This window comes from Perissodus microlepis, chromosome 14 (assembly GCF_051167445.1).
Source record: "Perissodus microlepis isolate ML-2025 ecotype Zambia chromosome 14, ASM5116744v1, whole genome shotgun sequence".
Taxonomy (NCBI): domain Eukaryota; kingdom Metazoa; phylum Chordata; class Actinopteri; order Cichliformes; family Cichlidae; genus Perissodus; species Perissodus microlepis.
The window spans coordinates 31,295,705-31,319,887 of NC_140474.1; the positions used below are offsets into that span (position 1 = coordinate 31,295,705).

The 24,183-nt window shown below is 40.2% G+C and overlaps 1 protein-coding gene across 4 annotated transcripts in view; it reads right to left on the bottom strand.

The window, feature by feature from the left end:
* Positions 1–24,183, bottom strand: part of LOC146374220 (SPRY domain-containing SOCS box protein 4-like) — a 51,010-nt gene that overhangs the window by 8,526 nt on the left and 18,301 nt on the right. For 2 of the 4 annotated variants that reach the window (XM_084950258.1, XM_084950256.1), the window contains exons 2-3: positions 23,434–23,547; positions 8,317–9,185 (exon numbers count right to left, since the gene is read on the bottom strand). In XM_084950258.1, coding sequence (XP_084806384.1) covers positions 8,317–9,025 — 709 coding nt within the window. In that variant the 5' untranslated portion in view covers positions 9,026–9,185; positions 23,434–23,547. Of the gene's footprint in view, positions 1–8,316; positions 9,186–19,337; positions 21,069–23,433; positions 23,548–24,183 lie in introns of those variants that run through there. The other 2 variants (XM_084950260.1, XM_084950259.1) reach the window with 2 other exon arrangements.

Genomic DNA, 24,183 nt, shown 5'->3' on the forward strand with positions numbered 1-24,183 from the left:
GGATTTCACTCTAAATTGAATGGTCCACTCAGAATGCTAAACTAATATGATATCATTAGTGGAAGAATTTTGTATTGGCGTCTCGCTTCCTTTTACATTGCATCGGCAAACAAACGAGTTCCACACAATCAACTGCCATGAATTTAGTCTCTGTTCAAGAAATGGAGGCTAACAATAGAATTACTACACAGACCACTAAAATAAGTGATAGCTAACAGCACATGCAACATTATAGGCAAACAAACAACCAATCTTAAATGGGCTTAGTATAAATGTGTTTAGCTACAGTGGTCATTCCATACCAGTTCTGCCTGGGAAGCTTTCTAATACGTCTTAGGAAGGCCCTTAGTGTGACAGCTCCTTAGTAGTGAAGCTAAATATTACCAAGATGGGATCTGCCATGTTAATATTATGACATCTCTGGTGTACGGTGAAAGGCAGCTATAATGCGTCATCCATCTTTACATGCAGTCTTGCAAGAGAGACCCAACTGTTTACCCACTACCTCAGTCAAATCTCTAATTGCTGTCAATCATAACCAAATGCATGTAGCAGCAGTTTGAAAACTCTGTGGTACATAATATAGGATAGAACACCAGTTGAAAAAGGGTGTCATTGAGACCACTGTTTCATTGTTCTACTCAAAGTGCACCCACAAGAGCAGCACTCAGCCAGTCATCAGTGCTGATCACAAGTCCTAAACTGATGTTCTCTTTACTTCAAAGGGTACTTCATTTAAATGCTTAATTTACACCAAAATGGGCAGATAGAATTACCAGGATCACTTTAGCCAGAAAACATGTCCGACTGTTACATCTATTCGATACTAGAAGTGGGACATTTTGATCAACACCACATTCTGACTTAATAGCAAGCATAACAACACTTACTTTGGATTAAAAAAAACAAAAACAAAAAAAAAACAACCCACACTTGGTAAGTGCTTGCAAGTCAGTGAATGAGCTCAACCTTAATTTATGCAAGGCCTAAGATTAAGTTACAGCTTGCATCTGTGCTGTGAACACTGCTAACAGTGCTGAACGCCAGACAGCGAGGAAGAAGAAACTATGGCTTTTACATAGGGCAATCCTTGACCAACAAACTAGTGAGCAAAGTGACTGATCAACAATTAACCACCCACCTATGCACACAAAAGAAAAAGTCAGCTAACCCGTTTCCACAGCAACCTACCACTAGAGCAGGGCGATATGACCAAAAATATTTATCACAATATACATTTGAAAATTTGCGATAACGATATAACTGACGATATAATTGACACTAGACAAAATACTTTACAACTCCTCAAATTTATTAGTGCAAAAAAAAAAAAAAAAAAAAAAAAATCTCAATGTATTTTCACTTAAACAAGCAGCTGGTTTTTTTATGTGCATTAAAGTTATATAAAAATTCAAGAGTGCAAATGCAAATTCCTTGCTGACAGTTTAACCAAAAGGCATTTCCAGTGGAAATTGGCCGACATATCCTCAGCATAACCATGTATAATATCCACAAAACTTAAGAGGTTATACACACACAATACGGTAATATTATGTTGAAGCACAGTACGTATCACTCCGCGAGGCTCCTGCCTACGTTAGCCTAATGCTCCGACAATCCATCAAGCGGTGCGGGTTCGTAGCTTAGCAAAGTCGTACTAAAACATTTGACAGATTTTCCAGCACCGTGTACCACATAAAATCGTTTCGAGGTCAGTAAACACAACCAGAATTCATACATAAGGCACACGGGATTATAAGGGGCACTGTCAATTTTCAGAAAAATCAAAGGATTGATTTTAAGTGTGCCGTATTTTGCAAAAACATGGTAATAACGACGGCCCGCTAGCATGCTCTACCAAAAATAGTGCTTTGTTGTGTATCTGACGGACGAAAGCTAAACCAGTTCCACACCACTGAAGTTGCAGCATTTTTACAAACCAATTCTGGTTCATCTCTTTCATTCACCGATCCGCTTTCGCCCTTCTCATTCTCCGTCGCCGCCATGCTTTTTCCCACCATGTGCGTATGAAAACAAAGGCACTGCGCATGCACGTTTTAGCCATATGCTATCGCAATATTTCATTTTCTTATCGTTGCCCAACATTATACTGGTATTACCGTGAATGGTATGATATGGCCCAGCCCTACCCACCACCACAACAAATGGGTGTGTAAATACTGGAATAAAAAAAAATAAAATAAAAAAAAAAAAAAAAGGGGGGGGGGGGTATCAGTGTTGAAAGGAAGGGGGAGAAAGACGATGAAACAGGATGGAGGTAATGAAACACAATGAGAATTGGAGGCAAACACAGTTGATTTACAACCAGGGGTGGACATGCATGTCAGCAGGATGTCTGAACCCCTTCTTCTTATGTGGTGTAAATTGCTGCCATTACACCGACTGTGGTATCATGAGGCCTGGTGTGGTTGATAGAAAGATCAGGCCAAAATCCAGTGACACCATGATAGCCAGTTACAGGTATAAAAGTGATTTTAAAAAAAAAAAAGTAAAAATAATAAATAATCAAAATAATAATAATACTAATACTAATAATAATAAATAAACAAATAAATCATGTCTCAGTAGGTGTGACTTTCAACTGTATCTGGGACTCAAGGCCAAAGTTTGACGTTGAGTTGAAGTCTGTGAGGATGAGAAAACTGCTTTAATGTTGTGTATTAAGGAACAATACAGACAGGAGAAGGGTAAAAGGATACTCATCTCTCTTCGCTTCCTGGGGAGTAAGATGAAGAACAAAGGAGTCCAAGTGGGGGTAGAATGAGGGGAAGAAAGGAATGAAAGAACTACATGACACATGAAAAACCAAGAAAGCGAACAATCAGTGAATCCTCTGTGAGACCCAGGAATAAGGGAGCACTGACATCTCCGAGCATACATATTGACGCTTCTATTCTTCTCTACATCAGAGAGATGTGCTTTGTGTCTAATATCATACACTGATCTCCCATGTGCAATCTGCCACAACACAGGCTCGTCTGAACATTTGAGACTTCCAAACTCAACAGACAAAAACACGATATACCAGGCAGACAAATGGGAGTATGATTGTGTCGATTCATGGATCATTAATCTACAATTTAAAATGTTTAGAAGCAAAATGAAAATGAAAACAAAAGGTTTATTTTTGCAAAGACTAATGAAGCTCGTCAATAGAAAACAAACTATAAATGTTCTGAGAGTTAAACTAATGAGAATCACTAACAATTTACTTGCTAAAAGCACATCCATTCCTGACAGACCAGTGCAGACTGCTGTATAGTCACTTCCATGCTATACTGGCACACCTTTTAGCTACAAGCTACATCTTATATGTGATTAGGTCTATGTTGCCCCAGAGAATTTACCCGAGTAGGTATTTTTAGAAACTCATCTTAGCATTTCATGTTTTTCACTTTTACATCCATCGCAAAGATCACCATCATCACTGCTGAATGAGGAGTACCACCCGCAGGACGGCAGCTCCTGATACCGGTCCTTTATCTTTTCTAGTCACAAACGATGCTGTCATGATGCCAGAACTTCAAATAGTATCATCCACAAAAATAGGCAACACTCATGAAAAGACAGCACTGAATGAGTATCTAATCCCACAGTAATTTTTACTGTTGATTAGAATAGTTTGTTCTTTAGGACAGCCCTAGTCACAGAGTACCCGACAATGAAATGACCCCCAAAAGGTCTGAGCCTTGTGGTGTGGCTTTCACACTTTTCACACCCCCCCTCCAAAAAAAATAAAAATAAAAGACAAAACAAAACACATTGAGCTCTTATATGTGGGAAACTGTGTACTCCATACAGCCACATACCCACATCCTCTTATTAGACCTAACTGAGAGGCCAAGTGGACAATTGAGACAGCAGAGCTTATATCCTCAGGATATTCCACTGATCATCGCTGTGACCGAACTCTGAAATCACGTTACATTAAAAGAATGATACCACTGGCTGACAGTCTGCTGCTTAAATGTGTCGCCATATATTGACAATAAAAACAATTGACCAAATGTTCTGTAGGACAGAGAGACAAGAAATACCTCGACCTTCTAAAGTTCTGGGCTGTGTTGTACTCACTTTTTGAAAACAGCAGTAAATGTTAACACTTCAAAGAGCTGGGCAATAGAACGATAACGATATGTATTGCGAAATAACTTTTTCTCGATAGAAAAATTAAACTATTGCGATAGGCCTCACCGCTCTTGTCCTCTTAATAAAAAAAAAAAAAAAAAAAAAAAAACAACAGCCAATCCAAATTAAGTAGCGCAGAGCCGAACCAATCACAGCCACAGAGTCACGTCACGTGACTTGTTACGTACAGCACAAGTGCCAAGCCGCACATGTGTATTTGCTTGGGAAGCAGCCAGCCGCCGTGCCGCCCGGGTAATGGAGGAAATGAGTGTGCTGACTAGAGAAAAATCAACCGAGACTGTGACCGAAGGTTACCGAAGAGAAAACAGATGATGGTTCCAATGCCGGAGAGATTGTCGAACGGAAGAGCCAGAGAAGTTCTGTAGTGTGAAGGTATTTCGGCTATTTCAAGTCTGACAAAAAGAGTAGCGCGCACTGTAAATTGTGCTGAAAGCAAGTCTGGAAATACAATAAACCGGTGCATGCTCAATCTCTGACTGGAAGCGCTAATTCGTCATTCGGCTTTTGTCAGACTAAAGTAACTGTTAAAACTGTTTGAAAAGCTAAGCTATACAACAAGGAGAGATTGAGAATTTCCTTTTAGTTCTCAGTTTATTTGATATTGACAAAAGTTAGTCAATTTTGTCTGTTCTTCTGTAAAACAAACTAAGATTTATTTTTAGAATTAATATTTTGTTTCTAAGTGGAATTGACAATTTAGTAGTCTGTTTTGTTTGTTCTATTTTGAAACTTAAACGCTTTAGCGGCTGCCTTTTGTGTAGTTTGCAATATTTGTCTTTATTTATGTGAAAAAGTCTCATGTTCCTTAAGTACATCTACCCTGTTGAACTTATTATGGGAAATAAATATTTAAATCCAAACAAGCTGCTGATTATTTCACATTTTACTTGTGAGCAACGGCACATTTAAATCTGACAAATATTGTTATTTAGCTTATATCGTGATATATATCGTTATCGCCTGATATGAAAAAAACTTATATCGCCCAGCTCTACTTCAAAGCAAGATTTCCTTTGGTCTGGGCCGGACATTACAGCAGCTTCACGTTCAGCCGTGGATCCATACATTCAGAACAATCAATGAGATCCCTCTTTTTGATAGCATACAACTTTAAAGTGGATTCTCCGTTTCAACCATGTTACTAGCTGTCCAAGGGCTTATCACTGATATAAAAGAGGACTAGCATACAGTGAGTTGTGAACTGAAACTAGTCAAAGAAAAGTGCCATGCCTAATCCTTACACAGACCACATTAGTATTTTAACATATTTTTCACACTAGCCAAATCCCACCTTCACACGAAGGTGGGAAAATGTTATGATATATACGCAAGAAGTGTGATCATCATGATGTAACGACAGATGTACTGTGGCATGTTTTGTTCACAGAGCCAACTTTAACCTTAAGTTTCTCACCATTCAGGGCTAGACGCTTAACTCAGAAGCACACTGGGAAATCCTCCAGAACTCCCCCTCAACTGTCTGCTGTCCACACATGGCTCACAGCCATGGACACTGCGTCCGTGCCACACTGTTGGCAACGCCCCCGGCCTGTTTTGGGCCTGCGCGCAACATGCAGGCAAGAGCTGGAGGGTTGACTGAGGGCTGTTACGCAATCTGAGCCGACTCCAGTCTCTGGGTTAGGGAATGATGACATTTAACAGAAAACACACAAAGCCAGCGCACGCACGCACGCACACACACATTATGTTTAAGTTTGGGACAGCAGTGAAATGGACAGAGCTGGATGTTTGCCTTCTGCGTGTCTGAAAGTTGAAGTCTGTATGAAAGTGCCACAAATGAAGTATGAATAGTACGCTTTAGTACAGAGACAACTTTCAGCTGCTTCCTAGTGGTTAACAAAGCAGCAGTCACTCCTATTGTGGGCTTTTTATAGATAGAAATGCACAATGAATTTCCAACTGCCTCAAACCATATATCCTGAGAGCCAACACATGTTATAAGCACTTGGAAATCATCCACACTATTACCACCGGTTCAATCCTCCACATCACTCGTGTATTAGATATTAGATAAACATGCCTTTCCTAGAATTGCTCCCTCTTCCTCCTCTCCCAGTTTCGCTGGACTCCAAGATGTTACAGCACAAATCACACCCTGGGTCACTGAAGCCCTAATGAGCTGCTCTAAATAGAAGTCTGTCCTGATTTGCAGCCATAAACATTACATATCCACAGTGTGGAAAATTTGCCCAACACATCCAACTCTCTGCATTTCTGCAGCGATGCAAATGCAATCAGCAAAACTAAAGCGGGCTCTAGTCGACTCGGTAGAGAGCTACGAGTTATGTGCTTTTCACACCGTGAAAGTTATTACATACATACACACGTATACGCATATATGTACACACATATATATACATATATACACACACACACACACACACACACACACATACATACATATATATATATATATATATATATACACACACACACATATACATATACACACATACACACACATATATACATATACATATATATATATGAAACTCAAATCTGTGTGTGCATGCTGACTACAAATTAAGTTCAAGTAGGTATCAACACAGCAGTCTACAGACAACCTAAAAAGCTGCATGAGCTCTAGTAAGTGAAGCCCATGCAAAACTTAAACAATTAAGCAGAAAAGTCAAGACAATTTGTGCCAGTCTAACTTTGGAAAGTGCTCCTCTAAATGCATGCTATGTAACATGTTTTGATAAATTATACAGTATTAAAGCTCAACACTGTCAGAAAACAAACAGCAGAAGGTAAAAGCAGATGCTGGAGATTACTGAAGACCGTAAAGGGAATGGAAAGAAATTATATCTTCCCTTCCTATGTCATTTCTGTTGCAACACTTTCTTCATCTCTCCATGTGTTCCCCTCACCCACCAATCAGTCACAGCAAGCTGTTGCTCCTCCCTAAGCCTAGTTCTGCTGGAGCTGTCTTACTTTTAAAAGAGTTTTTTCTTCCCACAGTCACTTAGTGCTTGCTCTGAGGGAATTTGCATTTAGACGACTCATTGTGAACTTGTTCTACATCCCAAACAAAAAACACTGATCTGAACAGTAGAGCAGGGCGATATGACCAAAAATATTTATCACGATATACATTCGAAAATTTGTGATAACGATATAACTGACGATATAATTGACACTAGACAAAATACTTTACAACTCCACAACTTTATTCGTGCAAAAAAAAAAAACAAAAAAAAAAAAAACAAAACCCATCAATGTATGTTCACTTAAACAAGCAGCTGTTTTTTTTTTTATGTGCATTAAAGTTATATAAAAACTTAACAGTGCAAATGCAAATTCCTTGCTGACAGTTTAACCAAAAGGCATTTCCAGTGGAAATTGGCCGACATATCCTCAGCATAACCATGTATAATATCCACAAAACTTAAAAAGAGGTTATACATACACACACACACACACACACACACACACAATACGGTAATATTATGTTGAAGCACAGTACGTATCACTCCGTGAGGCTCCTGCCTACGGTAGCCGTAATGCACCGACAATCCATCAAGCGGTGCAGCTTCGTAGCTTAGCAAAGTCGTACTAAAACATTTGACAGATTTTCCAGCGCCGTGTACCACATAAAATCGTTTCGAGGTCAGTAAACACAACCAGAATTCATACATAAGGCACACGGGATTATAAGGGGCACTGTCAATTTTCAGAAAAATCAAAGGATTGATTTTAAGTGTGCCGTATTTTGCAAAAAACACGGTAATAACGACGGCCCGCTAGCATGCTCTACCAAAAATAGTGCTTTGTTGTGTATCTGACGGACGAAAGCTAAACCAGTTCCACACCACTGAATTTGCAGCATTTTTACAAACCAATTCTGGTTCATCCGATTCATTCAACGATCCGCTTTCACCTTTTTCATTCTCTGTCGCTGCCATGTTTTTTCCGCCATGTGTATATGAAAACAAAGGCACTGCGCATGCGCGTTTTACCCATATTCTATAGCGATATTTCATTTTCTTATCGTTGCCCAACATTATACCGGTATTACCGTGAACGGTATGATATGGCCCAGCCCTACTGAACAGAACCTTTTGTGCCAGCCTGTCAGAAAAATAATTTCAAAGATTAAAGTGCAGAAAACAGTGTTGTACTTACGATCTAGTCCGTTAACGTAGCGAATCGACACTTCACAGTGCCCCCACACAGCGCTGACGATAGGATAGAGTCTCTTGCCCTTCAGCCCCCTGAAAGCCACTCCTAAGTACTGTCCATCTACCATGAAGCTCAGCGTGCCTTCATCCATGTCTAGTATCACTGTCAGACAGTCCGGAAGCACAAACGATTCATCTGGCTCCAGGAAAGAGGGATATGTGGGTGCTGATGTGGAAACAGGCCGGTTCTTCCCATCATGGTAGAGTCTGTTCCGACCCAAGTCCCAGCCCCAGGACTCCGAGTCTGAGCCCACCAAGGCTGTGTAGCCCACCGAGTGTAGAGGCGCTTCAGCAGAGGCCACTCCCACAACAGCGTGGGTGCCTCTCTGTCTGGCTGGCCAGTGAATCCTCCATACATGGAGGCCCCTTGTATATCCCACCTTACCTCGGATACAGTCCGTGCTTTGTGCTACAGGGTGTCTGTGGAACGTCAGCTTGTCATCCTCCTTAACAAAGACATTGAGTGATCGGTCGTCAGGGTTCCAGGCGTGCTGAAGCTGAGTCTCTGGGCTTGCAGGGGGCATGTCCAGCAGCAAGTCCAGCCTAGGTGGCCGACAGAAATCTGGGCCCCGCAGTTCACGTCGAACAGGCCTGTATGATGGCTCTCCACGTACATCGACTGACTTAATGGTTCCAGAGATCTTTTGGCCCATGGTTGGGAAGGTGCAAGGAAGGAAGGGTCAGAGGGGAGGGAAATGGATGGACCAAGGGTGATAATGAGGGGCCGGTAAGTCCTGACGTTACCTCATGGGCGCAATGGTAATGCAGAGTCTGGTTGGAAAGTACCGTCTTCAACCAGGGGAAACAACACTCCTGAAATGTAAGAAAACACAAAATTAATTCAAAAGAGTTAAACATGACACATTCATTTTCAGCTCCTTATTTTTATTCTTGGACTATTTTGTATAAAGCTACTTTAACAGTGCACATCTGATTGGTGCAGCCAGTTAGTTCATCCACTGTCAGGTACTTCATTCAGCTGCCTTTAAAGAGAGTTCCTCATACCAGTCAGAAACCAGCTGCACTGCTATGGACTGTAGCTGCCAGTGCTTGTTGTTCTCTTATGGAGATTCTGTGCAAGTGTGCGAGCCAATCTAACCAGAACTTCAACCATGTATAAAATAAATAAATAAATTTTAAAAAAAAGGTCATGTGCTGGTCATCAAGGCTGCAAGGCAAAGTGCTGCTGACACTACTGGCAAAGACTTTAAAGTGTTGGCCCCTACCTGCACCATAGGGCCTCATGACAGTATATATAGTTTGGTTTTGGTTTGTTTATTTTTTTATTTTTTTATTTATTTTTTTTTATTTTTTATTTTTTTTTTACACATAAGAACATGACTAATGCAGAAACAGGACATGAACAGCACCAGCTGCCAGATACTTTTAACATTCCTACTGAGGTTTCACACATGACATGCACACATTGCTCAAGAGTCTTCTGCTAGGAAAAATCTATTCCCTGACTCGCTGGCAGCAATTCCTGTCGGTTGTTGGCTGTCAGTGGTTGCAAAGTGCTGCACCGAAAACATCCTAGTGATTGCTTTGTTTGCTAGGAGACTGCCAGGGTTGGCTATAGTATATCATGTTGACCTGCAAACAGTTGCTGTCTATTAGTTGGGCAGAGGTAAAACATTAAAAAGTGCAAACAGTAAAATTGGGAAGGTTCACCCTAAAGGTAAGCTGCAGCTCTGATACACAGCTTTTACTTTGACGGTTGCATCCATTTCCAATTTGTGTCACACTTCAGTTTCACTACAACTCAACAGTGCTGGTAGACTGTTAGTAGTCTGTCACTTACATTTAAACTACAACCACAATACACTAGCAACCAAAGCATACATGCACAAGGAGGCTGCTGGAGGTATACACATTTTTTCCCAAGTGACAGGTGGTTAACCAGGGGTCACTGAGTGGTGTCTTGGCCTGCATGACCGAGGCCTTATTTTCTGCCATCACCCTTCTGCCACACACAACTGATTTTTTTCCCCTCATGACTAGTGGTTGGCAGATGGCCACCATCCTCTCTGTAAACCTGGGGCCTTATTCACTGGATCTTAAGTTGTCACACATCCATAGTGGGATACAAGTTAGCGTCATAGCGGCCCATGTCTGCAAAACCTCAATATCAAAAGTTACTTTGGTAATGAAAGTGATTTGACATTTGAGTGACATTTAAGTTACACCATGTGCAACTGTTTATTTGCCACTTGATACCTTGGCAGTCATTTGTACACCATGTACCGAGTTTGCAGCAGTCTAAACATGTGACTTGTCTGCCTTTACACTATTATCCAAAAAGCTGAGAAGATGACATCTGGTTCATGGACTGACCCATCTACTACATCTTTGGGGGAGGTTAAAAAAAAAAAAAAAAAAACTTTAGAAAGTAAAACACATGACACACTCAAAAGCACCTACAACATTTTTGATCAAACAATCTGTGAAGAATCATTTAAGAACTCAGCTTTAACAGAGGAGGAGAGCCGAATTGCTTAAATTTGCTGCTGACTTCCTGTGAAATCATGCAGGATGCATTTGCTTTTAGCCAATTCCTCCTTCACAAAGCACACAATTGTGACGCAATTCATATTTTATAAGCCTGTAAGAGAACGTAGCATGCTGAGCCTTCCGAGCAAGCAAACTGAAAGCCTGAAGCTACTTCTAAACACAGGTGCAGAGTTTCCCTCGAATGACTTAGCTGTTCCAAATATGCTGCACTGGCATTACTCCGTGCGCAATCCCTCCACAGTGTTTTTCACACTCCCCTAGAGTTTCTGAGGAAACAACTCTGCAGGGTTCTTCCAGGGAAAGTACAGAATAATAACTAGTAGTGACCCACCAAGGGAGACAGTCATAGATGTGAGTAAAACAGATGAAGAGATCATGAAACTTTTAACACAGTTAAATGCAGCTTAAATCCTTTCAAAGTAATAGTCAACAAATGGAAACTAATTTGCTAATCTTTTGATTTTGAACAACTCAGACTCATTTTTTCCCTATTCTCAGTTTTAAGCCTGATCTTAAAAGTAGAGAGTATGTCTGTCTCCTGAATCCAAACTGGGAGCTGGTTCCACAGAAAGCTTTCAGAAGCCTGAAAACTGAAGGCTCTGCCTCCCACTCTACTTTTAAATACACCAGGAAGTACTTTGTTAGGATAAGGAAAAGTAAAGTCTTTACAATATGATGGGGCCTCATTATTTAAAATGTTGTATGTCACGAGAGGAATTATGAATTTAACAGGGAGCCACTGAACAGAACCTAATATGGTAAATGGCCTGTATTTGTATAGCGCTTTACTTAGTCCCTAAGGACCCCAAAAGCGCTTTACACTACATTCAGTCATTCACACACACACACACACACACACACACACACACACACACAGGTGATGGCAAGCTACATTGTAGCCACAGATGCCCTGGGGAGCACTGACAGAGGCGAGGCTGCCGGACACTGGAGCCACCGGGCCCTCTGACCACCACCAGTAGGCAACGGGTGAAGTGTCTTGCCCAAGGACACAATGACCGAGACTGACAGAGCTGGGGCTCGAACCAGCAACCTTCTGATTACAAGACGAACTGCCAACTCTTGAGTCACGATCTGGGAGAAATATTTTTGTTCTCGTCCCAGTCAGGACTCTTGAGGCAGCATTTGGATCACCTGAAGGCTTTTCAGGGAGTTCTTAGAAGAACCTGATAATAAGGATTACAGTAGTCCAGCCTAGAAGTAATAAATGCATGAACTAGTTTTTCAGCATCGCTCTGAGAACAGGATGTTTCTAACTTTTTTTTAGCAATACTGCGCAAATGTAAAAAGCAGACCTGCATTATCTTTTAAATATGCCTGCTGAAAGACATATCCTGGTCAACAATGACTTAAAGATTCCTCACAGCATCACTGGAGACCAGAGTAATGCCATCTAAAGTAAATATCTGGTTTAAAAAAACAAAACAAAACAAAAACAGCCGAGTACAAAAACCTCAGCTTAGAAGCAGGAAGTCAGAGGTCATCCATGCCTGTAGTTTGACTAGTTGATTTGTATCATCTGGATTTGTGGATAGCGATGAAAGCGTATGCAGTGTTTTAAGACCACCGATTAAGGAAAGGACTTGCACTATAAAAGGCATTTGTCCTAACACCAAACCCTATGGAACTCCAAAACTAACTTGTGTGTTAGGAAAACTCTTCATTTACATTGGTATTTAGATTCCAATTTGTCAATGTGTGTTCTAATCTCTGTAGTAAAACAGAGCAATGTCATCTGTTGAAATTGAGTGAAACAGTAGTACTGATAAATTAAAACCTTTCATTTTGAGATCCAAACAATGAAAATGCTTACTTTTATGTATTGGCAGGAGGTTGGGGGTTGTTTAGTGTCCCTTTCAGGATGTTGGGGAAGAGATTAATTGTGAGCTGATTTTGACCATATTCATTTAAAATACATCTTGTAGACCAAAAGCTCTTTCCTCCTTCATTTTGAAATAAACCATGTAAGTTTGGGCTGTTAGGGAAGCCCAAAAGTATGCCAGTATAGGAAAGAAAAGGCATAATAATGAAATGATGGAAAATCTAATTGCCAAGCTATACATCGGATCCCAGGAAAAAAGCAAAATTCTCAAATTTTTCGCTCGTTTCATGTTAGTGTCTAAATATCACAAAGTAAACATGAATTGCAGAGGTAAAAGGAGACATGAGATCAAGAAAAATGTCACAGTGATGAATGAGCAACTGCTCCGACAACACTCTCCACATGCACATTTAATGACAGTGTCATTTGCAGAACCTCCATTATGACTACAATCCATGGAGAGACAAGCTCCCTATTTCCATATTAATTACTTGCAACTACCAAATATGCCACATGCAACCAGTTCCAGACAAATGAGGGGTCTATTTAATACGGGCTGCAGTGATTCATCAAGTAACTCAAGTTAACTACTTAAAAACAAAAAAATAAATAAATAACATCCTCAATTCAAATGTTTTGCTTTGATCCTTCATATTATCCACAATTCTGTCACACTCTTTGTAAGTTCAAGCATTTCACCCACAGTACTGAGACCCTGAGCTCAACTGTAGTGAAAGGAAGTTTTGCCAGTGTTCAAAAAAGCAGCTTTTGTTACTGTAACATAAAACCAACATACCAACCAACATATATATTTAAAAAAACAAAAAAAAAAAAAACAATATGCTGGCAGAAATGATCAACGAATGCAGTAAAAGTATGAGCAGTTTTAAAAAGACCTGAGTACAAGTAAATATTCGTGCTGTCAGCCCCACGCACGGGCAATCCACATTGACTAACACCAATATAGTACGATCGAGCACACTGAATGAAAGAAGAAAAATTCTCTGACGGAGAAGCAAAAATAAGACAATGTCTAATGCCGTGATAATTTTGAGAACTATGTCAAATATAATTTTGTTTAAAAGTGTTTCAGCTCTTGATCCAGGAATGAATAAATAAATAAATAAATAAATAAATAAAATGGGTACGGCTCAAACAAACTGCTTACACCACTAATGTAAAGTAAAGTGACCTAAAAAACAGCCTGTGTCTTTCACTGTACATCAAAGACAAAAGTTGGAACGTTGGAAAGTTGAAAAGTTGGAACGTGATGGAAAGAAGAGACGAGAGAACTGATGAGAAGCACCAATGGAGCAGGTGAGTAAAGTGAGAAGCCTGATAAGAGAAAGTGTGAGTATGAAGGGAGATGTAGTGTCCTTTCCTGAACTTCTTCAGATTAAGAGTGTTTAGTTTAGTGGAATCATTCTTCAGCAGCAAAAAGCAGCCCTCAACATCACCTCAGTGATTTTCATCAGCTCTGAGCACACAGACGACTGGATGTGAGAAGGAGCTGGAATTACTTAAAATGCAGCTGGACTGTAAACCATGGCACAAACTTCTTATCTCACGCAAGCGAGGCAGTGGCATGGAGAAGGGCGCTGATAGCGTGACAACCACTGTTAGCATATCAAAGATACACAAGCTAGTATTAACGCAAGCAACCCCCACCCAATGCACAGGCACAGACTCATGCATATGCGCTTAAGGGCGCATTAATGCACTGTAGTATTGCAGGGACTTTGAAGTAGAAAAACGCAAATCCACCAACACAGTTATCTGCACACTGGCTTTAGAACATGAACTGTGGGCAATCATGACAAGGGTCTAAACACACATGAACAGTCTCCCTCTCACTTGGACAATGATTTGTGTCTGTCATCACAGTATCTGTCATATGGATGAACACATAAGGAAAAGGACAGTTTGCTGATGCTAACTCTTACTGAAAAGCTTGACTTGGAAAATGTTTCTGGAACTTGAAACGCCTCGAATTTTAGAATTTAGAACCATTCTGAAAGAGTCACTGATATCTACAACTTTAAAATCGATGTTATATTTCAAATTAACAACTAGAAATCACAGGCAGAAGTTCATGAGACAAGTTAACTGCTTCTCACACTGAAAACGCTATGTCCAGATGAACACAATCAAATCTGGGGGGGGTTTAAACTGCTGTGTTTATAGTATAGTATAACCCATCCAAAGACCTGACACAAGAACTGAGAGATACATGGTTATTCAGTTGATCTGTTTACTGTTCACTGAAGCCTCATCAAAAACGGCCTCAGTGGAAGAGTGGCTGTTCAGATTTTCCTTTCCTTAAGGACGGAAAACAGGGAGAAAAGGTTGAGGTAGCAACAGTTCCAATGGAGTGATTAATCAAATTTGAAATTTGTGGTTCAAATCATCAACAGCATGTGCAGAGGAGGTCAGGAGAGAGGTAGGAGCAATGTTCCCTCTAAGCTGCCCACATGCGCAATTGCGCACTGCTGGCACGGTCTCTGCGCACAGAAAATCTGCGTTGTGCACAAAAACAAAAAAAAAACTAACCTGAATTGAAATTAAAATTAATACTTTAACAATTCTGTTTTGCAGTGTTAGTCAGTGAGTGACTGGCTGCTCCCGTATGGGATTAGAACGATGCCACCTTATCCCACAGTCCAGCCAATAATGCGATTTACATTCGTATATACGCAGTAGTGATGTTCGATTCGTGAACGAATCGTTCAATACTCGAGAATCACTTTACTGACTCGTGAATCATGATTCACAAGCCCAACTGACTCACTGACTCATCCCTGTTGCTGTTAGCAAACTAATTCCATTAGTAGAAATATATCTAGCTTATAATTAAAAAAAAAAAAAAAAAAAAAAAAAAAAGCCAGTTTCGTAACAAAAGCATTTCTGCTCTGAACTGGAAGAAAAAACCCTGAGTAGAAGCTCACATCAAGAAAATAGCTCCTCGTTTCAGAGTAGCATCGCGCTGCTAACATGCTAAAAACACATTTGAGCTACTCACCCCCTCCCTTCCTGTGCTGAATCATAAGCATAAGCGAATCACTCAGGACTCACTAACCCCCTCCCTCCTGTGCTGAATCGTAAGCGAATCACTCAGGACTCACTCATCCCCTCCCTCCTGTGCTGAATCATAGAGGGAGCGAACGAATCACTCACTCACCCCCTCCCTCCTGACTCACAGCTTCTTCTTCTTGGTTGGCAACCAATGTTAAGGCGCATTACCGCCCCCTGGCTCACAGCGCAGTGGACATTTAGATGAGAAAATATATATTTGACACACTTAAGGAAAATACTAATAAAATACAAATAAACAAAATAAATGTTTATTAAGCAATTTTGATAGGAAATTGCTTAATTTTATAAATGTTTTTGCTCTTTTTTTTTCTCTATAAAATAGTTGTTGTTTTTTTTTTTAATCATTCATCTTAGCAGTGGGATTTACATGAAAAGGGAAACAAATTAAGTTTGAGTGAAAATGTAAAATTTTTGCACTCTCTGGTCAACTGACTCAGTGAATCAAATGACTCAAAAAACCCGATTCACTTTGGTGAGTGACTCATTAACACTCGATTCAGTAAAAAGAATCAAATTTACCATCACTAATACGCAGCTAATCAACATAGCTGACAGGCTATGACAGCGTCCTTATGTGCCGACACCGGTGTTTTAGCTAGCAAAGCGGCATGGCTGTTGTGGAGTGAAGCCACGTTAATGACAACGTGGACAACCATTGGAGATGTGAGCAGGACCGACGGAACAATTGACGGAAAAAGTGTGGACTTTATACCAGTTTTTTTGAATTGTGTTGATAGGCCACGTAAAACCAGAGTTACGATAAAAATATCTGCAATGTTTGGTTTCCTTGCTGAATACTATCGTTGTTTATATTTACTGCGGGAAGAAACGGTACAAACTGCGTTTAATGAGAAAAAAAAAAGGCTTGAAAGAACTCTCCGCCTGTGAGCAAAAACAAACTCCACCCCCCTCTCCCTTTCCTATTAGTCCAGAAAAGTACCATGTCGACCAATCAAAAAAATGATATGGCAACGTGGCATCTAGTTGTTAAGAAACGGGGGGAAGTTTTAGGAGTGACGGCGGCGCTTTGAGATGTGAGAGATTTGAGACGTTTAGTGCAAATCTTGTGTAGTTAGTGTGTAGTGTAGTCAGTAGTTTTGTTGTGTGTGTCAGAACAATGAGGCGACTGCTGAATGTTACAGGTGTTACAGCAGTGATACATCTCCTGCTGTCAGGCCTGCAGGTATCAGGCTGTTCTCCTTTATCTCATAGTGGACAGAAATTATTTTTTGGAGTGGCACAAATGATTTGTGTGGCATCAAATTTGATGCAGAACAGCTGATTGTTCTGTAAATAGTTTGAAATGCTTATTTAAAAATGCTTTGGCTGCATTAAAAAAAAAAAAAAAAAAAAAAAAAAAAATAGCTGCAACAAACTTTGTTGTTTGCCAAACTGAGTTACTTTTTTGAAGAAGTAACTATATAATTAATTGCCCAGCATTGGTCATTATATACTATATTTTGCAGACAGGACTCTCTCCCAGACCACAGACTCAGACTCATAATACAAGTCAGAGCTTTATAAAAAAAAAAAAAAAAGAAAAAAAGAAAGTTGTGTTTTCGAAATTGGAGTTCAAGTTCTTTTTACTTCCAATAGTGTTAACATACTACACAGGTCAATGACTAGATTTTTTTAAATTTTCATTGTAAGTGGGCTAAAGCAGTTAATTAAAAGTAGTCTAACAGAAATGTAAATGCTGTAATTTGATTATTTTAATAAACCATGTAAGTTGGATGGATTAGATGCCGGCGTGACCACAGTGTACACGTCTGATGTCGCTCACAGTGGTCCAAGGGACCGCTCAGGGAGTTTGTGTGTTCACTCAGACACGTGAAAAATTAGAGGGAACATTGGGTACGAGCCATCTGTAAAACACAGTTTAGTCTCCATCAAGGCTTGAGACTGCATTTTAGCCACTGGTGTTGGGGTCGAGTCAAAATTTATGGAATTATGAACACAGACAAGTATCGTCAGATTCTCATCCACTGTGCAACACTGTCTGGAAAGCATTTGATTGATATGGCTTTATTTTTCACCATGACAATCATCCCAAACACATTCCCAATGCAGTGATAGAAAAGCACACAGTGGAACACCATCAGTCATGGATTGGCCTCCTCAGAGCCCAGACTGCAGCATAAATAAAGCAGTGTGGCATCAGTGAGATAAAACGGAACAAAAAGCAGCCAACATCCAAAGAAGAGCTTTGAATGTCATTTTAAGACTATTGCTGAAGACTAAATAAGTCACCCACACATAACCACACCTACCCCCCTTACCCACATGGCCACAACATGAAACATTCTTTACAATCGCCTCCTCTCGAGGATTTTTGGACCATGAAAGGCCGGTGCTCGTTTGTTGCTGTGATACAGGTAGATGACGCAAGACGACATGTCGGGGGCTAGACAAAAAACAAAGCACACACAGTCTGAGAGTTTCTTCTAATGTTGAAATGAATTCAAACAATGTGTTTGGTTACAGTAGGACATGACAGATGACATGGCAAGAGCATCAGTCAGTGCCCTGTATTTAAATATTTTCAATATTTGGTTCACTGGTACTCGACAAGTATTGCTACTGTTGAACAAATAACATTTGGATAAAAGTGTAACTGACAGAGTTAAGCACAGCCACCCAGTCCTTATGAGAATGATTAATCTAAGCATGGGACAGCTTAAATATTTTACATTTTCTTTTAAAACTTACATTCTTAACAAACCTCAGTCCTGTTGTTACAAATGTATTCAGTTATTATCTTGGTTTAACATTCCTTTACTCAATCCTCTGCCAAAGTGTTAGTGGCAGATCACCGCCTGCTAGATCCCACCTAACAGACAATGATCTTGGCTTGCTGTGATGTAAGGATCATTCAAACAGTTCTGGGCAGCCTCTCATCCAAAACAGTTCCTTGTGGCTTCAAATACCAATATAGAACCAGTCATAGCATCAGCACTGAGGCTTCACAATACAGGGGGCATTTTCAGGTGAAGTCATTCATGAACACACAAAGATAAATGCTAATTGGTGCCAAATAACACTCTCGGAAACTAAAACTGAAGCACCAACTCTGTGGAGGCTTAAAAATGCTCCAATAGGAAACAATAACACAATATTATAACATATTGTTATAATATTGTATAGTATAACAGTCGCAGGGTCCACTTTGGTGACTTGAATTATCAGCGATGAGGCCTAGCTACACCTCCTTGTGTCAGTCAATGAAAAAGGGGATACAACCATTTTATTTTTATACGGACAAACTAAAAAAAAATTTTAAAAAAAAAGAGTTTAAGTCATGCTGGCACTTTGCCGTTTTATTTCATTGACTGAAACATTTGCAAAATGCTGACAGCCTGAAATCACTGCAGCACAGTCGAGACTTTTAGAAACTGAGTACTGGATGAGCCACACAGCAGCCTTACCAACAGAGAGAGTCACTTCAATCAGAGACTGAAGGAGGCACAAATAAGAGGTCAAAAGACAGAAGTAGCCTGTGATTACAGGAAGAGACGTCTTACCATGAAAGCATTTCTACCAACAGTCAGGCAGCTCTCACACTGCAATGTGAACACGCAATCACAGCAGCCAAGCAGAAGAGTGGGAATAGCTGCTCCTCAGTCTCTAGTCCAAAATGAGGTCAGCACACAGTCAACAGCCAGACGAGTGTGGGACAGGGCAGAGACAGACAAGAAGAGTATGTGTGTGTGTATTTCGGTAAGTCTGCGAGTTCCTGCTTGTGAGGCAAGGATAGGGAAAAAACAGCTTGGCTCCAGTTCCCAGGCCAAGACAGGAAAACAGCTGCTTGAGGGAGGAGGGAAGACAGAGAGAGGGAGGGGGAAGTGTGGGGCTTAGTGTGGAGCATGCTCAACGTCTTTCCTGAGCAGTTTAAAAGAAAAGAAAGAAAAACCACACACACACACAACCAAAAACAAAAACACCCACGCTACCACAGATGCACTTACTGTGCTCCAAGTAGAAGAAAGGATGGCGGAAAGAAATGTGGGCGCGCACATACACACCGTGATCTTCATTTGCTGATTACCAGTTCATTTCCACTGGATTCAGCTTGCTGACTGCTGTGGAGCTGAATCAGGACAGAATCGCTGCCCAGCTTATGTTTAGACATTTTATTGAAATATTGCATTCGTGTCTAGACAATAAAGTTGTGAATGTTAGACTATAAAAACTTGTACACACTAGATAATATTTCAAGATACAACATACACACCGCAGCGTCTACTAGATCAAGTGCCAAGGAGTGACTTCCAGGAATCCAGCAGTGAGTTCGATTCAACTGACAACAACAGCAACTACTAACATCAAGCAGACTGTGTGAAAGCTCAGAGAAAGTGATTGCTGAAATCTCAACAAACTCACATTTCAACAATTGTCGTCTCCATGTGGAGTCTTTTTTTTTTTTATTAAATTCGCTATATTTTACAACTTAACCGTGTATTGTCACTTGATCCAAGCTGAAAGTAAACAAACCTTGCCTCAGTTCGATTCATAGTACATTCACACTTGTATGTACAGTCTTTATACAGCCCACTAACACTATTGCACAATACCGAATGCCAATACTAACATTTACTTTAGAACCTGGGACTTACGCATCTCAGATATTTGCTTTTCATCATGATGAGAACAGTCAAAATATCCCGTGACTACATAAAAATACAGATTTCAGGGTCATGTTGCGACAAGTACTGAAGAAATCATCAAATAGAAAGTACTGGAGGCATGTGCTGACTGTCAGGTGAGGTTGGTAAAAACATTTAAAACACTTTCAAACTTCTCATTTGTATCTATAAGAGCAGATACCTGTAACTGAGTGCAGAAGCGCCACCCACCTGCTATTCAAACCTGTTTTTTGAGCTGAAGCCAATCAGAAGCAAGTTGGCTTAAAGGTAGTAGAAACAATTCAGCCAGTAGATGAAGTGATGGTTCCCAGTAGATAAATAATGACCATTCACTTGCAGAGTTCAAAAATTTAAATATGCGACTGGAAATCAGTATAACACCTGCCCTTAAAGTCAGCACAAACAGAGTTTTTCCCAGCTTTTTATGATGTGGTTTTATAAGAGTTCAAGCCTATAAGTCAAACCTACACTCCTATGCGGCGTTTAGATATTTACCATGTCTATTTACATTAAGCTGGCTCTTTCCTCATCTTCTCTCCTCTGCTAGGTTCTGACACCATCCCCCGCTCTCTACCTCTTCACCATGCCTCTCTTCCTCTCATCTTTCTCCCCTGAGAGACAAGAAAGCCCTCCTCTCACTTATCCCCCCCCTTCCAGACAGGCATTCCTCACTGCCTGCTTTTAGTCTTCTGCTGAATTCTGCATACATTAACACAATACCACAAAAAAAAGAAAGAAAAGAAAAAAAATTGCACACTCACCACATTCATAACATATTCAACAACATCCACACTTAAGGCTGCCAGTGCTTGCCGTGGAACTACCTTGTTATAGCACGTCCTTGTATATGCATAAGAGTGCAGCAAGAGGTTAATGGTTCATGTAGACACCAACGAAGGTGAGCCACAACTCTGTCAACATCCCATTTTGATTTAAGGGTGCAATTATGGAAGGAGTGAATACATCAATCAATTACAAATATAATGAACTGACAGGGGCAGACACACGGATTGGAGGAAACTGCAGTGAAACTGAAATAAGACAAGTGAGGTTAATGAATACGTGGAAATAAATAAGGGGGAAGTGGATAAGCAAAAAAAAAAAAAAAAAAACAAACAAAAAAAAAAAAAACCCACAAAACAAGTACACTGGTGTTTACGGATCCAAATCAGCATTACAATTTTTTTTCCCCCCAAATCTATTGCCTTTCTTCCTCAAAGGAAGAGATGGAGGACTTTATAAGACACAGATCAAAGATTCCTGTTGGCCAAGATAGTGGAGTGGTCAATAATAGGCCCATTTGTCCAAATGTTTTCCTGCCCGTCACACAGAGCTGCACCCACCAGCCGAAGACAACTATCAGTTTGCTGTCTCCCATCTCTGTTTACTCAGGAAAAGAATCTGATGGCAACCACGTGTTGGAAGCAGGAGCCAAAGCTAACCGTCTTTGAGAAACTAGGTCTTTGTGTACACACACACACACACACACACACACACACACACACGATTGTGGTCATCTTGATGTTTTAAGTTCAGATCTCATTGGATACTGACTATTTAACACTTTAATAAGCAAAACACAGAACTGCACATATCTGTGGAGTCAGACTGGAAATCTCGACATCCAACTACACCAAACAAAGTCTGGGACTATTCTGGCTAGCTTGATAAAGGGATCTACTGTAAATACCCCAGTCAATTAATGTTTAAAAGAGGGAGAATGACAGGGTAGTTCAAGTCACCGAGTTCACTTTAAAATACTGTATCCTGATGAGGAAATTGCAGTTGTAGTGGAGAGTCATTCAGGAGCTGAATAGCAACACAGACAGTAGTTTCTGAAATAAACCTAAAATATATATTTGATGAATAATACAAAAACTAAATGACAATAAAAGTTATTTTACACCCGTTTTTCCCAAGGAGCCATCTAAACGGTCATGATTAAAACCACACAAAAAAAATAAATAAATTAATTAAAAAAAAAAAAAAACAACACACAACAACAACAGGGTTTTCTTCTTCTTTTAAAGTGGATCACCTCATTCCACAAGTGGTGCCAACTCCCAGTAAAAAGTAACTAAGCTTTGGCTTGAATGTGCTATTAGAATAGTCACGTTGTTACCACATCTTCATTTCAGTTTTGCCCAATCTCAACCAGTATCAGCACTTTAGATGTGCCTGTTTCCATCATCTCTGCATAAATGTTTTATATACACAGTATTTCAATACTGCTACAATCTATAATCTACAATCTGAATTTTGATTCTGTAAATTGGCCAATGGAATCTGCAATATATGTTAACGCAAACTTTTGGTTTCAGTGTCATGACCAAGTCTAAATCTCCCAACCACCTTAACTATTCCTTGATCTAGACAGTAACTTCCTTGCAGGTGTGATGTACTTCACAGAGAATTAATATAAATATTGTAAAGAAAGGCCAGATCTGTGATACACCTTTCAAGTAATCTAATCCTCTGTAACTTCATACAGTGCACCTCCATCACACTCAAGTGTGCTCAACAATTGAGCCAGTGACGTAGCCTTCCACAGAATGTAACCCTAACCAAAATTCTGAGACGGTAGTGCATATCAGCTGCTTTTGGGTTAGGAGCTATTGAAAAATTTATCAGCAGCCACCGCAGCTCAGTTTTCCAGTTCCTACAGGTTAGTCCAAACCAGGCTGATTAGGTTTCCACCGCTGGGCTCTGGTTTGGGACGAAGATCACTGAAATATGTCTGTCTTCACGTCAGCAACAATCAGCCACTTTCTAGCAAGTGATATGCCTTTGTTTGATAATGACAAAGGCTCCCTGTGCCGATGGAGTCACCGTGTATTCAGTCTTTGCTGACAGGAAAGACTTTTTCCCCTAGCTGCCAATAATAAACAATGCATGGCTTTGACTTGCTTTGAATAGACAAAACGCAGCCTTTAATGAAGGAAGATTAGGGTTGAATGTGAGATTGGAAACTAACCTCTTAATCCATCTGAGTGCAAACTCCTTGACAAAAATGCATCTCTGCCAGGTCAAAAGGGAACGGTGTGGGGTGGTGGGAGTGAGGGTCACACAGTGAAGTCTTTGTTATTTCCTGTTGAGATGAAACAGGTTAAGGTTGGATTAGTGTGATGTACAGAACTAAATGTTGTCTTTGTGGTCACTAATTAACAGTCCCTTTACTGTAGCCGAGGAAATGGTGCTATTAATATGATAAACAATAGATGGCAGATCATGTTAATGAGCTCAAACATTAAACACTCAAAAGGACAATTAGAGGCAACAGGCAGGCAGCGTTTTGCATTATACATTCAAGGATCACTAAAGTGCTGCTGGATGATCTCATGAGAAAAGCCGTTTGTTTGGGTCCAGCTCAAATTCAGGCCAAGATGAAGGGATCGGAAATAAGAGGACGGTGACAAAGAGATAAGAAAGGAAGAGGAAAGGAGGAGGGGGTTCTGGTCTGATGAATATTTATGAGCCTGTGCAATCTTAATGTTCATCAAATTTTAAGACTGTGCGTCTTCAAACATAAAAAAAAAAAAAAAAAAAAAAAAAAAAAAAAAAAAAGCAAAGGGGATGGTGTTTTAAAAGTATCCTGTGGATACACCAGTTCTCTGGCAGTGCAATGGAGCCATTTCTTTATGAGTGGGTCTCTGGCGTTTTGCATGCCATGTGCGGGCCTGTGTACACGGGTGACGTAATATGCATTCTTGCCAATGGTTTCACA